This window comes from Lissotriton vulgaris, chromosome 8 (genome assembly GCF_964263255.1).
Source record: "Lissotriton vulgaris chromosome 8, aLisVul1.2, whole genome shotgun sequence".
Classification (NCBI taxonomy): Eukaryota; Metazoa; Chordata; class Amphibia; order Caudata; family Salamandridae; genus Lissotriton; species Lissotriton vulgaris.
Genome location: NC_141696.1, coordinates 371,903,491 through 371,921,257, shown reverse-complemented (window position 1 = coordinate 371,921,257; position 17,767 = coordinate 371,903,491). Strand labels below are relative to the sequence as shown.

Below are 17,767 nucleotides of genomic sequence, written 5' to 3'. Positions count from 1 at the left end.
GTTCACAGGAATCTTAGTTGTCTGTGAAATGTGTGCAAGACAGTGATTTGTTTGTACAAGGGCGTTCTGCATGATTTGCAATGTTCGCAGCTGTTCGAGAAAAGTTCATCTCTGGTAAAGTGGGGGCATTATTGGAATCGTTCTTGCTTTGAAGTTTAATCATCTAGAATAAAAGCGATCCAACTGTGGTTATTTATTCAGTAGTTTTGAAAGATACAGCGTAGAGCGGAGCACACTGTGCACTTTTTAGTTGGTTTCTTTTTCCTAACTTGGTGAAGGAGCGTGAGAGGATGTGGCTTAACGGCTAAAGCATCGACCTCCAAGCTGGGGAACCGGGTTCAAGTCTCGGCAGTTACGCTCAACAGTGAATCTGGGCAAATCACTTCCTGTGCCTAAATGAATGTGTCTCTCTGTATTGAAACTGGTGCTCGTGTAAAGCGCTCTGATAAATACCTTCGGGTCCAGTACGCGCTATATAAAGTAAGATTTTTCTTTAATTTCAAGCATTGTGTACAGCAGAAACACAGTAAACTTACTCACGTAGCACAAACAAAAAAAACAATAAGCATTGGAGAGCCAAGAAGTCTGACAATGGATAAGAGACAGATTGAGAATACAATGGGAAAAGTCATACAGGGGGAAATCAACGGGAAATGTAAAGTAGCTGTTAAGCTTATAGGAAGGCGCAGAGGGGAAAGACCAAATATTTAAAAGCCTGCAACAGTAAAAAAAAAAAAAAAAAAGATAGCTTTTTGTATATAATGCTCGTTTGGTTAAATTATTTAATGTGTGATGAGTCAGTGTACTATTGAGATGTAAAATTGTCCTATATGTTTTGCAAAGAAAGCACTGCTGCATAGAAGGCGGAATGCCACACTCCCCTGGGTGGAGCAATAGCCCACTTCATGTATTATTTGAAAGAATTGATAACAAAGGGCCTTTACGCAATGTGCTGTCAAGCCAGACATACATAAAGGAGAAGTACAGAAATGGACATAAAAATGGAATACTAAATCAGTGGCACACCATCCCTGACACTGAAGTGCACCCATTTACAAGTAGATTAATGCATGTGAGCATGTGAAAATGTTTTCACTCACAGAGCAAACAAGCCAATAGCTGAAGTGAGCAACCCATAGCTCCTTGGTTTATGGTGTGGTGGGACGAAGCAAAATGAGAATAATGATCAAATAGACCAATGGCTGACCAGGGCTGACCTAAAGCGTGTGTGGGTTTGGGGTGATCTGTCAAGTAGTGGCTGAGAAAAAAGTGCAGGGTCCCCAAATACTTTTTCTCTGTGCAACTTCCATAGGGAAAATTATACCACAATACAGAACAAGCATTTGCAATGCAATAAGTCTCGCATTTATGTGAGTTTGGCATTATAAATGACAATGTCTTTTATTTATGTGTTGGTTTGTAAAACAAATAAAAGGCATTGTAATTTGCATTGCTAATAGCTCAAACTCTCGCAAATGCGAGACCTATTGCATTGCAAATGCTTGTTTTGATCTGCCACTTGCCTGCTCTTAAATGTTGGTAAGTATGTATTTATGCAGCTGATAAACATGACGCCGCCTACCTAACACTCGTAGAGCACCCCTTGGCTCCGGCTGATGGTGGGGGCTCCCCTGCTACTGCTAGAGCAGACTACTCCTCAGCGGATGACGAGCACCTACCGAAAATATGTTCTTCCTCTGCTTTGCGTTAACTTCCGAACACTACCCTACTGTCTGTACTTTCAAGGGACGTACCTTGGCCTTGTCGTAAGAAGAACAGACAGAAGTAGCTGAGCCCTGAGCACCGTTCCTGCAGTCCCTATAGCCAGGGTCCTTGTTCCACTGCTTGTCGAAAAGAGCCCGTGCATGCGTAATCGGTCGTAGTTAATGTTCCAATTTTTCCGTCTTGCTTAGCCTTCCTGTGCCTTTGCGATCCGTATACACCAAGTAAGCAAGGGCTCACCTGCTGGGGTCCTGTGCCTCCATCCTGTTGTTATTATGTGCCTTTCAGAAACAGGCTGAAGACCGTACGCTGTATCCTGATGCTACAGTAATGCAGGTTTCAGCAGGCACCTGAAAAAGCTGAAAACTTCACTGCTGCCTGGGTGTTGCAGTGGGGGAGGAAAATGTGGGTACATAGACATTGAAATTGGACTGTGACTAGCATATAGACTTCTGTGCAAAAAATAAAGAAAAAATCGCCTTTAGTACTACTTTTTAACTTTGTATTTACCAATCGGAGTTGGATTGGTAAATAGATAAATATCCCAACCTCATTTTGTAGGTGCACATTTACAAAGCCATGTGGCCCCCTTCCCCAGGTGGATTTTATCCCCGAGACCCCATTTCCCGGAACCTGGCCTTGAATTGTTGGGTGCCCAAAAGCTCATCCAGGGCACCCAGTCAGCAGTGGGGGATCCTCAATGCCCCCACGGTCCCTTTAGGGTCCCCACCTGCTGCAGGAGCCTGCATTGCTCTTACACACAGGAAGCTGCTAAACATGCAGCTCCCTGTGTGTGTGAGCAATAGTCTTGTCTGTTTCCTTGCCGCTTGACAGCGGGCAGGGAAATAGATGAAAACTCTCCCCTTAGCAAGCAGAAGTGGTTTTACAGCTTCCGATTACTGGTAGCGGAGTTCTTGTTTGCTCTGACTTGGCAGGATCTGTCAAAGCTCCCGCCAAGTCAGAGCAAACAGCTATGTTTTGAGGAGTGGGCACCCCGGGACATAGCAGGAGCCTTTTCAAAAAGCCCCACAGAAGTGGTGGTCCTGGGGACTTTTGTCAGCCGAAGGATGGAGGTCTGTGTCCCCCCCACGATTTATTAAATAAAGCCCAGGGAGGTGGTGGTCCCCAGGGCTATTTAAATAAAGCCTTGTGGAAGTTGTGATCCCCGGGTCTCAAAGAGCAGCAGGATGGGGGCCTAAATGCCTTCTGTGAATACCGAAAGTCTTAAAATTCGGATTTTTCTCAGTTTAGTAGTAGTTAAATTGAGAAAAATCCTAATTTTAAGTCTTTCGGTATTCACAGAAGGCATTTAGGAGTCCTAAAGTTAGGAGTCCTAACTTTACCACTACTAAATTGAGAAAAATCCTCATTTTAAGACTTTCGGTATTCACAGAAGGCATTTAGGAGTCCTAAAGTTAGGACTCCTAACTTCTGTGAATACCGAAATGAGTAAGTGCCTTCTGTGAATACCAAAATGGTAGTAAGTTTAGGATGTTGTCTTAAGTTAGTTCTGTGAATCGGGCCCAAGGTCACCACCCCAGCAGGAATGTGAAAATGGATGCTATGCCAAACTGTTTATGGTGAAAAATACTTCAAGAGAAGACAGAACAAAACTGGATCTCAAAGAGCTGAAAACTTACTTCCAGTGCAGACCCTCAAAATGTTAACTCATCAGATGGTGTTTCCTTTGATATATCCGGGGGACTTTCTTATCTTTTTACATCTGCTAGATGTGTGTGTGGGGAGGCATTTTCAATGTAGAGTTCTATCATTTGGGATAGCCTTAGCCACTAGGGTCTTTACAAAAGTCTTGTCTTCTTCAGTTGAAACATTGCATGATCAGGGTGTACATGTATTACTTTACCTTGATGATCCTCTTAATGCATCTTCTTTTTCATATGCCCAGCAAGATGTTCCAACTATATGCAGTTTTCACTAAGGTCATGATTTCCTTTTGAGCTTCAACAAATTCAGCTTTCTACCATCCCTGCCACCGCTCCATTATTGGGATGGAAGAGGCCAAAGTGTTCCTTCCAAATCCAAGAAAGGTGAAGATTAGACAACATCTTGTGAACCTTTTAGGGATGGATTCGGCAACAGATTGACTGGGAGTCCAATGGGACATGGCACCTTGTCTGGCTCTCATCCTTTGGTTACGTCTTCACCTGTATCCACTGGTCCAGCATTTGTTAAGACATTGGGATCCTTGGTCTCTAGTTTACGGCAATATCATTCCAGCAACAAAACTGATAAGGCAATATATGAACTGATGGTTGAATTCAATCAATTTGGACATGGTGTTTCATTAGTCATGCCTGATCCAAAGATCCTTACAGAGAATGCAAGGCTCAAGGGCTAGGAGGCGGTAAAGGACGATCTTTCTGTCCTGGATCTCTGATACGAAATGAAAGTTCTAAAGTCCTAGATCTGGAGGGAAATGGTGGCCATCTACAATGCCCGCCAGGCTCTCCTTTCATATATTCAGAACCAGGCAGTGAAAATAAGGACAGGCAACCAGGTGGCCAAAGTCTACAGCCATCATCGGGGCGAATAAGAGTTTGGGCTCTTGTTGTCCTGGCAAAATAGATGGGAAATTGGTCAGAGTCCAATCTCCTCTTTCTGGAAGTGATTCATCTTCTGAGCTGGGAGAATGGGCTTGCGGACTAGTTGATCAAAATTTTTCCCTCTTCATCATTAATAAGTCTCAGTCCCTTAATATTCCATCAGATCATCCTGAGGTTCCATCTTTCGTCAATAAATATGTTTACAACAGAGCAAAATAAAATGCTTTCCAGATTCTGCTGTCTTGTCGTGTCACAGAATGCCTGAGCTGTGGATGTTCTGTGAATTCCCTAGCCAAAAGTACTAATTTATGCTTTTCCCTCAGTCCCCTTACTTTCCAGAGCGCTGAGGAAACTTATGCAAATGGCTCAACTTCTGTTTGTAGCATGATACTGGCCTTGCAGACTCTAGTTTCTCATTATTCTCAGGTTGTGGAGACAGATCCCTGGATTATTCTGACTAGTTCATCTCCTCTTCTAATCCCTCTTCTTCCAGAGTCGTCGCTAATAAATTTCAAACTGGGCGTCTGGAAGCTGAAAGGACAATATTAGTTGATTTGGGTTGTCCAGAATGGGTAGGCTGTTTAATTCAGTTTAAGACACCTTCTACTCTAAAAATTATTTTATTGGAAGAATTTTAGGCATTGGTGCTGAGCAAAAGGGTTAATTGCTTCCTTTTGCCCCCTACATTAACATTTAACTTTTTTTTACGATGTTTATTTGTTTTCACTCTATGTAGTCAATGGGTGTATATTGGGGCCTTCACAGAAAGATATGTGTTGGATATAGACAATCTTGTAACTTGGCTACAAAAGAGTTTTCCTAATAGGAGGCCTGTTATCCATTCTCCAGTTATCCATTCTCCCCTTCCTAATTGGGATTTATTATTAGTTCTCATAGCTTTATAGAGTTCTCTGTTTAAACCATTCGAATCAATTTGTCGTAAATTCCAAACATTTAAGGGTATGTTTTTCTAGTCTATACTACACCTGGAAGGTGATTAAGATACAATTGGGCTTTTTTGGGTGAGGAAACATACTTTAAGTTTTTCCCAGGATAAAGTAGTGGTGAGGACTGATATGGTTTTCCTAGGGTAGCTTCATTGTTTCTTTTGGATGAAGACATGGTGTTACCATTTCTTTCTCGATGTTCACAGGAAGAACAACCATTACATTTGTTGAATATTCATAGACCCTTATCTATCTATGTTTTAAGCTCTTCAGTTTTTAGAATTACTGTTCATAACTTGTCGGTACTCCAGATAACGGGCTTTGTCCATCTTCATCTACATTGAGTATGTGGATAAAACAAACTGTGCCCCTGGGTTATGATTTAAATGGTGTGGTCCTACAAGAATCAGTTCAGGGTAGGTCAACAAGAAGAGTATCAACCTCCTAGGCAGCATACAAGGGGATATCTCTTAACGATATTTGTAATGTTGCCACCTGAGTTTCCAGGAATACTGCAGCAGATCATTACAGGTTGCAGCTGGGTGGGTCCAAATCCATTACGTTTGATTCAAAGTTTCTTTCTGTGGTTTGGAATTGAAATGTTATTTGTATTATTGCGCTCTTCGATCTTCTTTCTTCTTCTCTTGTTTATTATTAATTGTAATTTCTTTCTCCTCATTTTGTGAACTATAGGATGATTAGTCATTAGTGTACAGTGCCTTGTATAACCTTGTACCTTGTACTCCACACTTTTTGTATATCGTTAGTGACAATACCACCTGCTTATCATATTGCTGAAGTTGTTACATTTCTATCCAACTGATGTATCCCATCATTTTTTTTTGCTCTGCACACCGTTTGCCTTTTCTTTACGTTTTTCTTTTGGAAATGCATAATAAAATCCTTTGAAATATGAAATGTTACATTTATGAATAAAGTATGTGGGGTAGCATAAATTGCTTTCGCTTTCCTCGTATTTGGGGACAGATTTACAAGCCCCTTGCGCCTCTTTTACGCCACTGTTGCGTAATTTTTGTGACACAGCGACGGCGCAAAAGATGCGCCATGGTGCAGGATATTTACCACGTGACGCATCTGGGAGATGCGTCACGTTATAAAGCCCTGCGTCAGAAGGAGATGTTCTGGCGCAGGGGGGGGGGGGGGGGGGGCGTTCCGCAGAAGGAACGCCTCCTAAAAGTGGCTGAGTGAAATCTACAAGATTTCACTCAGCCATTTTGGGGTCCATGCTGCGTCAAAACCCTGCGCCTGCTTGAAGCAGGCGTAAGGATTGACGCAGCATTGTAAGAATAGGCCACCCTAGAGCATTGCTGGAGCTGTGTTGCGCTTGCGACGCAACTCCAGCAGTGCGCCACTTTTACGGCACAGATGCCTCATGCATCTGTGCCGTTTTTGCCCCATGGTGCGCCGCATTGTAAATGCGGCGCATCCATGGTGGCGGAGGCATGGCGCACAATAAGTGGCGCATCCCTGCTAATATGCAGGGATGCGCCACTTATTGAAAATCTGCCCCTTGATATTTTGGCTTTTTTAAAGGGAGGATAGCTTGGGTGCATACTTAGTAGTAGGGATTGGGACAAGAAAGAGAAAGGAGGAGGTAATCCTCAGATTATTTAGCATTAATCTTTATTACCTCGAGTCTTAGTCTTCCTAATCACAATCGTACCTCCCTACAATTTTCTATAAACAGCTTATATATATTTTTTCGTTTCTTTGATTTAATAGATGGGTTTCTGAGGAACAGTTGCCTGGACCAGCAGTTATTTAGATTTTTTTAGAGGAGTTAAGATTGGTTGGTGCCTGAGGCAGAAGCTTGATTAGCAAGGACTGTCACAAGGTGGACTATGACTTCGAGCAATGAGGATTACCGGTAAATAATCCAGCATCTTCTCCCTTAACAGTTGAGTCGTGAACCCCCGCTTTTGCAGTTTAAGCGGGGGTGGTATTAACACTTAAAGTTATTTATGAGCCTTTCCTGTCTGCAGCTCTGCAGATAAAAGCTCTTGAAAATACACAAATACTGGACACCAATAACAGAGGTCAAGCAAGGAAAGTTAATTACAGCAAAAAAATGAAAAGGAAAAGAGAATGATGGAAAGGGAGAGAGATGGCGGGAGAGAGCTGGAAGGAAGAATAAAATGAAGGGCATATGAAAATAAAGAAGAAACAGTGACGAGAAGGAAGGGTAAACAAGATGAAAGGATAGATGCAAGAGCGAATGGACTGGTGGATGTAAGGATAAAACAACATTTACATGAGTGAGAGAAAGAAAGTGGTTGGAATGATAAAAGTCTGGATGAATGGGTGAACGGATGAATGACTCCCTTGATGGAGGTGTGAAAGAGTGGATTACTGGACTGATAAAAGGAAGGCATATTGGTGGATGGATGAGCAAAAATGGATGGATGAGTGGATGGGTAAAAGGATGTGTGAATGTTTCAAATTGTGAGTGAAAGGTGGATGGAAAACTAATGATGAAATGGGTGAATGGGTGAATAGTCGCCTGGATAGAGGTATGGAAGGCTGGAATACCGGTTTGATAAAAGGAAGGTGGATTGGTGGATGGATGAAGAAGAATGGATGGATGGATGGATTTAATGAAAGTATTTATGAATGTTTGGAAGTATGAGCGGAAGGATTGATGCATGGTAAACTAATAATGAATGGATGAATGGTCACCTGGATAGAGGTATGGAAGGCTAGAGGCTGGTTCGATAAAAGGAAGGTGGATTGGTGGATGGATGAAGAAGAATGGGTGGATGGATGGGTAAAAGGATGTGTGAATGTTTCGAATTGTGTGTGGAAGGTGCATGAAAAACTAATGATGAAATGGGTGAATGGGTGAATGGTCACCTGGATAGAGGTATGGAAGGCTGGAATACCGGTTTGATAAAAGGAAGGTGGATTGGTGGATGGATGAAGATGAATGGATGGATGGATGGATTTAATGAAAGTATTTATGAATGTTTGGAAGTATGAGCGGAAGGATTGATGGATGGAAAACTAATAATAAATGGATTAATGGTCACCTGGATGGTGGTATGGAAGACTGGAGTGCTGGTCTGATAAAAGGAAGGCATATTGGTGGATGGATGAGCAAAAATGGATGGATGAATGGATGGGTAAAAGGATGTGTGAATGTTTCGAATTGTGAGTGGAAGGTGGATGGAAAACTAATGATGAAATGGGTGAATGGGAGAATGGTCACCTGGATAGAGGTATGGAAGGCTGGCTTGATAAAAGGAAGGTGGATTGGTGGATGGATGAAGATGAATGGATGGATGGATGGATGGATTTAATGAAAGTATTTATTAATGTTTGGAAGTATGAGCGGAAGGATTGATGGATGGAAAACTAATAATAAATGGATTAATGGTCACCTGGATGGTGGTATGGAAGACTGGAGTGCTGGTTCGATAAAAGGAAGGTGAATTGGTGGATGGATGAAGAATGGGTGGGTATATGGATGGGTGAAAGTATTTATGAATGTTTGAAAGTATGAGCAGAAGGATTGCTGGATGGCAAGCTAATAATGAATGGGTGGATGGATGGAATGGTGAAAGGACGGATAAAAGTATGAAAAGATGGACTGATGGATGTATACATGAAAGGCTTAAATATGAACGTAGGGCATTAATAAAGGACCTTATCTAGAGTGTTAAGAGCTTACTCGCTTTGCTCACCCAATGACATCCGAGGCATGGATCTAAGTGGGGGCATTTTAATTTGCTGGCTACCCTCTTCCCCCTTAACATCAAATGACCGCTAGATTCTGAAGTAAAAAAAAAACTGTTCACGGTTGGAAAAAAATATGACAAAAACACAAAGCCAGTTTTTGCACAACCATAACTGTCAAACCTTCTAGGCCTCAGAACAGCCCAAGTACAACACAGCAGACTTCCAACATTTTGGACTGTGTCGGTACTGAAGTTTCAAGGTTGCCCCAGCCTACTTCTGTGGAAAATCTAGTGTGTTCTACGCCTAGGGTGGAATACAGATAAGAATGTGGGTTTCGCAACAGACAGTGAAAAACTCACTGAGTTGAAACGTGGGATATTGAAAGTACAGCTTTAGGCTTCAAATCTGCTCCCACACGCCCAGTTGACTCATCCGCGAATTCTGTGGAAATGTTGGGGAAATCAGCAGCTTTCCCGGAGAAAAGCCTCTACATCTCCGGAGACACTGTTAGAGAAATATGGTTTCGTGTTCCTTGCCTGGGTGATGAAATAGTATCTCTTTACCGCCCCTGAGCAATGACTTTGAGAAAAGTAACATTGTAGTGGAGAAACATTCCAGCTGCAGCATGAGGAATAATTTCGAATGTTGACAGAAACAAACATTCACACTTCCTGCCGACAAATGAATTAAAGCGCCAGTGGACCCCACGTCAAAACTCAGCTGCGTCATAACCTACATGGTTTCCCTCTGTCCCAAGGCGAGGCTATCAATAGCGCAGCAGGTGCAGTGCACCGAGGCCCCGATATGTCAATGGCCCACTGCGCCCCAACTCTGACAGTATCTAACCTCCAAACCCAACCAGGATATTGTGGACATGTCCCCGTGTTGACATTTGGACCACGGCATCGTTGGTACGCAACTGCCCTGGATACGAGTATGTGATTTTTGAGTACATTTTTGGCAGGAGACCAATAGGCTTCGCCTGGAAACTCATCCAGTTCCTGACACTCTTGATCGTTTCCAATTGTTCTGGCGCGGTCGCTCATCGCTTCACCTCAGATAACTCGACAGACATACTGTAGCCAGCTGCGAAGGATGCCGGCGTTTACGCGAAATGAATCAACCGCTGCGCGCTGGAATTAGAACTTTGCCCGGCCCATGCCGCGCCCCCAACTGACTGCTGACAGCGAATATTTATTTCATTTCAGTTCTGTTTCCTCACAGCAAGAATCCAAGCGGTTTCTCACGGGATACTGCAAACATGTAAGTTGATTTGATTTCTATCAGGAGGCTTTGTGATCGCACCGGGACTTTGCGGTGAAAGGGTTTTGCAAGGTTGAGAGGAACAAATGGAAGTGTTTATCATCATAGCGTTTTACTGCTTTGTACAGATTCAGAACGATTGTAAACGGTGGCTTTGAGGACTATTATTTAAACTATAGTTTAAATGTGAACACTCCAGTATGATTTTGCAACACCCAGTGACAACTGTGATATGCGTGACGTAGTTGAGAGATTCCGTTTTAATTATGACATATAAACATTGCCCGAGTTCATAGTTCAAATGCGGGAGTCACAGCGCTTTGAAATACCATTAGCTAAACCTATGGTGCGCAAAATAACTAAGGAGGCTGGTAAGGCTGTGTGATCCAAGCGTGAGGTGCGGTTTACACACAGGCCACCGCAGCAGGTGAATTATCCCACTGAGATGCTTTACGCACTTTGGGTAATCGATGAAGGCTAACGCAAATATCGCCCACTAAAATTACCAATAGGTATTGAGTTACACGTACACCATTTGCACCGATGATTGTGTCACGCGCTACCAGTTCTGATTTTTTTTTTATAGCTAATATCGATCAGCTTTCTGAAACTTGGGAATTCATGGGAGAAGAACGATACTACAACTCCCAGAATACATAGCGCTGGTTCCTCCAACCTGGATGAGCGCAGGGTGTGATACATGGCATGAGGTAACTTGGCAGCTCTGCCAAAACACACTTTTGCCACTGTTCAGAAACACCTATTCATTTGTTAAAACACCCACGTGTTTCGTCCTTTGCACATTCCCTCAAACTCTTATGATGTGGGAGTAGTGTGTTATCGTGTTTGTAGCAGAAGTGCTCGTTCAATTTATCTGCTGTTGGAAGTCACCTTGTGCCGATTCTTGCCGTGGTACGCCCTTGCACGTGCACGCAGCAGGGCTTTACAATAGCGATTGTACATTGAGTCAGATTCCTTATCACCAGGGAGCTGAGGGCGGGTTCTGCACCAGCAGCTTTCTTTTCGGCGTTGCAAGGTTTCTTAACTGTCTGCACAGTACCTATGTTAAAATGACGAATGCAAGGGGAGGTGTCCACCGTTGGTGCAGGGAGGCTGGATAGACGCCGTGGCTATCGTGAGTGCAGCAGGCGCAGTGGCACCGGGGATGAAAGCTGTAACGTGTGGTACACTGGCAATACAATCGTGTTTTTTAATATGACTTCAACTGATGTATTGAAAAGTAGCGCCAAGTTTTGGGCCGTGGTCAATCAACCCTATTTTTCTGATCCTAGTAACAATGAACTGGATTGCGGAATCCAAGAAGATAAATGGCACTCGCACTTTAAGTCCGTTTACGGACAGGAGACCATGGGGGCAGAGGGCACGACCACCTTTTCCCAATTGCCTTATACTCTGATTGTGGACGAAGAAGAGGTGGCCGTGGCCCTTGGTAAAATGACTAGTAACAAGGCACCTGGGCCGGATGGTGTTCCCTCCGACCTTTTTAAAGTTGATATCTCATTTTGGTCCAAAGTTTTAGCAAATATTTTTAACAGAATTTCAAAAACAGGAATCCCAGAGTCATGGACCCAGTCGGTGATTGTCCCTATCTACAAAAAAGGGGATAGGGGTGATCCTGGCAATTACCGCCCTATATCCCTTATCGATTCCGCAGTCAAGGTCCTAGGGAGAGTGGTCCTATGCAAACTTACCGAATGGCTAGAAGAGACTAATACCCTTTCCCCTCCACAGTACGGTTTTAGAAAGGGGCACAGTACCATCGACCAAAGTCTAAATTTACAATTGCTTATAGAGAAGTACACACTAGCGAAGCAAGGATCTCTGTACATTGCCTTTATGGATCTGTCCTCGGCATTCAATCGAGTAAACAGATCCAAGTTGTGGGGCCAGCTCCTCAGCATTGGAATAGACTCAAATATTGTGTACTTCTTAGCAGACCTCCATAGGGACCTCACAGCCACGGTACGTTATGATAGAAAAGGGAACTGCACAGGAAAAATCAGCATCACCAATGGTGTAAGGCAGGGATGCATTCTTGCTCCCCTGCTCTTTACACTATATATAAACGACTTGGGTGGAGTTTTGGGTGCAGCGTGTAAGGACATCCCAAGGGCAGGGAAATACCTATTGCCCGCATTATTATATGCGGATGACGCTGCTCTCCTAGCCAGAACTGCAGTGGGTCTTCAAAGCCTGTTGAATTCTTTTTATGTTTTTATGATAAATCTTGACTTAAGTGTTAACTATGGTAAATCCCATGTCATGGTGGTGGGCCATAAATGGAAGGCCAAAAAAAATGTAATGACACTGCACTGTAATGGACATAAGCTGACAAGAGTCTCTAGATTTCCCTACCTGGGGGTTGTTTTTGATGATTGTTCTACGTGGCACCCTCAAATGCTGGAGAAAAAAAAAGTCCTGGCTCGCTCTATTTCTGCGGTGCTGGGCTTCTCACGTAAATTAGAGGTGAAGCCCATTGAGGCAGTTTTAAAAGTATATGCTGCTAAATGTATTGCCATCGCTATGTACGGCGCAGACCTGTGGGGTTTTAGGCCAGTTAAATCGCTTCAGGTAACGGAAGATAACTTCCTTAAAACAATTCTTTCCCTGCCAAGATCCACGGCCAGCTTCATAGTCCACCAGGAATGCGGCGTGGATTATCTGGAGGATCGTATCGCCATGGCCCCCCTTTTAAAATGGATATCAGTCTGGCTTAATCTAGAGCTTGAAGTGGACCACGAAATTTTGAAGGACTGCTTAATGCTAGATCACTGGGACAAGATTCCTTGGTTGAAATATGTACAACAAATGTGTGTAAAGTTGGGTCGGCCTGAATTGTTCAACAAACCATCTAACCTGGTGAAAGGCGACCAGAAGTGGGCCAAAAACACTTTTTTGTTGAACAGAGGAATGGACAGAGAAGGCATGGAGTTGTTAAAGCCCTCTGTCAGGACTCATCAATTGATTGTTTCCCCTGGACATGATTTGGAACTCTACCTAAAGGTTGTTAACAACTCAAATCATAGGTATCTTTTAACTAAGTTCTGATTGAATAAAATCCATTTATTAATTTCAGGCCGCCCTGGATGGACCAAGGGACTGGATCTAGATCTGTGCAAATGTGACGGTTGTTCGATCATGGATACTGTTCACTTTTTGTTTTTTTGTGATTACTTTAAAGACAGCAGGAAAAAGTTCATTATACCCTTGTTAAAAGGGAAAGGGTTTAGGCAAGTTAAGCGAGCTTTACTGTGTCTTCAACTATTAGCAGATATTTGGGAAATCTACAATGTGGCTAAATTTTTTACCATAGCGGTGAGACTCAGTAAAAAGATCAACTGGTCCTAGACGATTTACTATAAATATTGACCATTGTAACTTGAATCAAGTTTTTAATCTGCAATTTTTCATGTTGCCTTTTTTAATTATAGATTGACGTATATAATTGTCGTTTTTAAATTTTGCCACCATGTGCTGCATATTTTAATGGGTACTCCCTTCGTTTTTATGCTGTATTTTATTGTTGTCATGCTGCCTGGTGACTTATGGACCATTTTTTTGTGTTCTATACTTTTATGGTTTTTGTAAATTGAACCGAATAAAGTATTTCTTGGAATATGTTAGTCGTAGACAAATGGGTGGCTCCTATCCAAAAAGCGGCCGCGTCAGAGGCAGGACCAATTTGTGTTTGGCACTTTTTCCTCAAGGAGCTGCACCCATGAGCTCCTGGTTTAACATACTAGCCGGGGTTTTTGAGGCAAAAAGGTGCACTCCTATTTGTAGTGTTACAAATGATGTCATCCAAAATGCATTTCTTGGTTTGTTATCCTTTTATTTAGTGCCGGGATTAGGTTCACAAACAAAAAGAAACGAAGAAATAAACAGCTGACACGTGTTTCGCCTTAGGTGCCTAATTGGCCGAGGTCTTTCTCAAGGCAGTGATTTTTTTCATATGTTACATATCAAAATCTATTCGTGTCTAAAGTCATCCCTGCGGTCCCGGTGAGTGAAGCTGTGTTTTTAATATGCAACGCGTTGGCAACAGTACCCAATTTTCTTGCTTGTTTTGGGCCTTGACTCTCTCCCGCGCCTCTGAGCTGGATCCATGCCAGATTTTAAGTATAGCTGCATGTGAAGTTTTTATGCACAGTTAGTGCCAAAGGTAATAGTGTGCTCACAACGTGTAACTCAACACCCTCTTACTGCTACAACTCCTAAGGAGAGAGAGAGAAAAGCCATTACTGTGGTTTACCAAAGGACGTAGCCTTTTATTCACATAGCATCATTGATAAACGATACCCACAGTTAAACTCATTGTTATGCGAATACAGAACTTAATTACACATTGTTATGAGAATTTAGGACATAAGATCAGCAAAGACATACATTATTGTTAGGAGAATGGGTGACATCACTTCAGCAAAACCGTTCAAAGATACAGAGGTGTCTCCACCTTCCATCACAGCTGAACCATTCAGCATGAAAATTGGCGGAAGACCCCTTTTCTTATCCATTGGCCATGTCCTCCACCAAGGGCATCCATACCTTAGAAGGAACTTCCCCTCATCTCTCAGAGGGAAGGGCAGGCAATACCCACCGTTACATACCAACACATACACCAGGGCACCGCATAGCGCTCCGTCCCTGCAGAGGTACCTGTCACCAGGCAAACCCCCCAAAATGTTCAACTGCAGGCATCATCGGGTAGAGCAAAAAGGTCCAGGACCACCAGCAGGTCAATCCCCCTTCCTGCCTGCCCAGTGCCCACACAAATCAACACCTTTCCATGGGGAAAGTTCAGTAATTCAGTCCTCATTTGGGGTACACCCCCTTTTCTGCTGCAAGAAATTCCGCCACAGGGCGAAGAGATCACTGGCGAACTCGCCCTCCCCCCAGCTACTGCTGAAGGTCCTCCATAATGGCCCATATGATTGTGCTCCCGATGATTGCCGAGCTTTCAGCCCCTGGATGACAAATGCACCACCTCCAAATGGGACCGCTCTCTATCCCCTGGACCAAAGTTCCATGGGGGCTTCCAGATGTGCCCCTGCCCCAACTTACCGATGAGTACTTTCTCGCTGGATGGTTACAGCAGAACCTTACCAGCTGCAGCCATACTAACAACTCTGACAGGCAACATACCCCCCTAGATGTATGGCTCACTCCACCCCGGTACTGTAACTATTCCCACTGATCTCAGCTTCCTCCCAAGCCGGAGGCCAACGTAAAAGTACCCATCCTCACTCCATTTGTCCCAGGAAACATGCATTTTACTGAGCTCTTCAGCCATATTCATAGCCTGCCTGGGAGTCCATACCTCACAAATGGGTCCCGCCACTGGCAGATTTGTTCAGCCTCCTCGAAAGATTTTTTTAAAGACAGAGTTTTGAATAACTATGCAATAAAAGGAAAAATAAATAAAATAACGTACCACACTTTATTTCGTACATTGCTTGACCACTTCAAGTTTAGGGTTTAAGTTCCCAAGCAGTACTATTGCCACAAGAAAGGAGCATGCGCTAGCTAACTTACCCAAAGAACAACAAGGATAACCATTTCGCTTCAGGGGTTTAATATGAACAGTGTGGTGGGAAATAATGCATTTTATACCCTGTGTGGGTCTTAAACGCACAGAAACAACACTTCCAAACACTAGCAGAGACTGCTGTCATTTTCACACGAAAAGAGGTATTTGCTTCCCTATCGGTCTAGCCACGGGAATGAGTTCTTATTTTGACCATAAACCCCCATTTTCGGAAGGAAAAATAGTCTTGCAGTAATTTAGTCACTACAGGGTTCGCCTGCTGAATAGTCCAAAGCTATCAGATAAAGTGAAGCTGCAGGCTGGAGCCAATCAATTTTTTATTTTTTATATTTTTGTATTACACAGTTAGTTAGCCCAGCCATCGGTGTCTTGTCTGTCATCCCACTAGGCCCAAATTGTTTTCTAGGGTGGATGTCACAGTCTTATTACCAAAACAGAAAACCTTGCTGTTTTTAATTTCAAAATGGGAGAACTTGCACATTTGTTTTTATGCGGGGGTTATTACCTCACACAAAATGAATCAACAGGTGAAAACAATTGAGAGGCGTTTGCGGATTTTTCTCCTCTTCAAAGAGACTTTGTAATTATGACATAATGAATGTTCAGAGATATATCTGTGGGGGACAGCATGAGACCACCAAAGATCTATTAAGCAGCACGCTAAGCTAATGGAATGCTTTAATGCTGCTTAAATGTGCACAGCAATTAGTGTAATAGGTTGCAGTGATTCGTGATACAATGTATATATATATATATATATATATATATATATATATATATATATATATATATATATATATATATATATATATATATATATATATTTATATATCCAAAACACAAGGTTGCCCTCTATGAAGCGCTGCACGCAGAGGAGTGTACACACACGTCGTCACAGGCAGCAAGGTAACAGCAAGCAGCAGGCTCCTCAATCAGCCATACGCGTTTCGAGCCTCTGTGGTGCTCTTGATCACTGGCAGGTACTGACGGCAAACAGGTGATTTGAGAACATAACTTTATTCAATTAGCGAGTCCCGCCCTCATAGGCGTCATACAGCAAGGCATCCTGGTAAATGTAGTAATCATGCTGCTTCAGACCGCAAAAGTTCTTTAACCAATCACCCGTTTGTTTCCAAAATTCCCACAGATTTGAAGACGCACTCCACAGCAAAAAGAGGTAACAACCCTTTATTATTACGGTGAGGGCAGCGTTTCTCTCTGAACAATTGTGTCCCTTTTGCCGAAGCGTTTCGAAGTCTCTTACTTCTTCTTTTCGGGCTGCGTGAGGCTGCATATGTAAGCGCCGAGACACCATTTTTGTTATTCGGGCGCTTTATAAATTTCATTATCATTATCATCATTATCATTATCATTAGTCCACTGCCTCCATAACTGATGCATTTATACGCCTCACGTCAGATGCATCTTGGGGGCAGTAGTTCTTTATTTGCATAATTTCCACCTTCCAGTAGGTTAGCAGCATCACAATAATTTTTGGACTTTAACATTTTATCGGCCCTCCAGTGGGCCCAGATCGATCTTCCCCCTCATTAATGTGGTTTTTGCTGTGCCAATCGGGAATATATATATATATATATATATATATATATATATATATATATATATATATATATATATATATATATATATGCAAATTTAGAATCCGATCCGATCCACAGAATTCAGACAAGCCCACAGTTCTACCGTTAAAGTTCTTTATTCGGCAGGCACAGAGGTCAAGAGATAACGCGTTTCGAACAACAAGTTGTTCTTGGTCACATGACCCGCGTTTTTTCACAACCCTCTTTTTAAAGGTGTAGAACAGATTTAGTCATAGACATAAACAACATTTCTCTTCGAAACTCAGAGCAGTGTTTAAGCTTCTGTATCAGTTACATTCACTGGCAGAAATTTAGACAAAATTTCAAAATATAAATCAAGTGCAAAATAAAAGAGAAAAATGCGCCCTTCTTATTGAGTATTCAATACAAATTGACATAACCAGCTCT

General features: G+C 42.7%; 1 protein-coding gene across 2 annotated transcripts in view; it reads left to right on the top strand.

Moving 5' to 3' along the window:
- Positions 1 to 17,767, top strand: part of OTC (ornithine transcarbamylase) — a 270,516-nt gene that overhangs the window by 79,590 nt on the left and 173,159 nt on the right. The window contains exon 1 of one of the 2 annotated variants that reach the window (XM_086934146.1): positions 10,063 to 10,192. The exons of the other annotated variant lie outside the window; for it this stretch is intronic. Within the exon in view, the coding sequence (XP_086790272.1) occupies positions 10,191 to 10,192 (2 nt within the window). The 5' untranslated portion in view covers positions 10,063 to 10,190. Of the gene's footprint in view, positions 1 to 10,062; positions 10,193 to 17,767 lie in introns of those variants that run through there. 2 annotated transcript variants of the gene reach the window in all.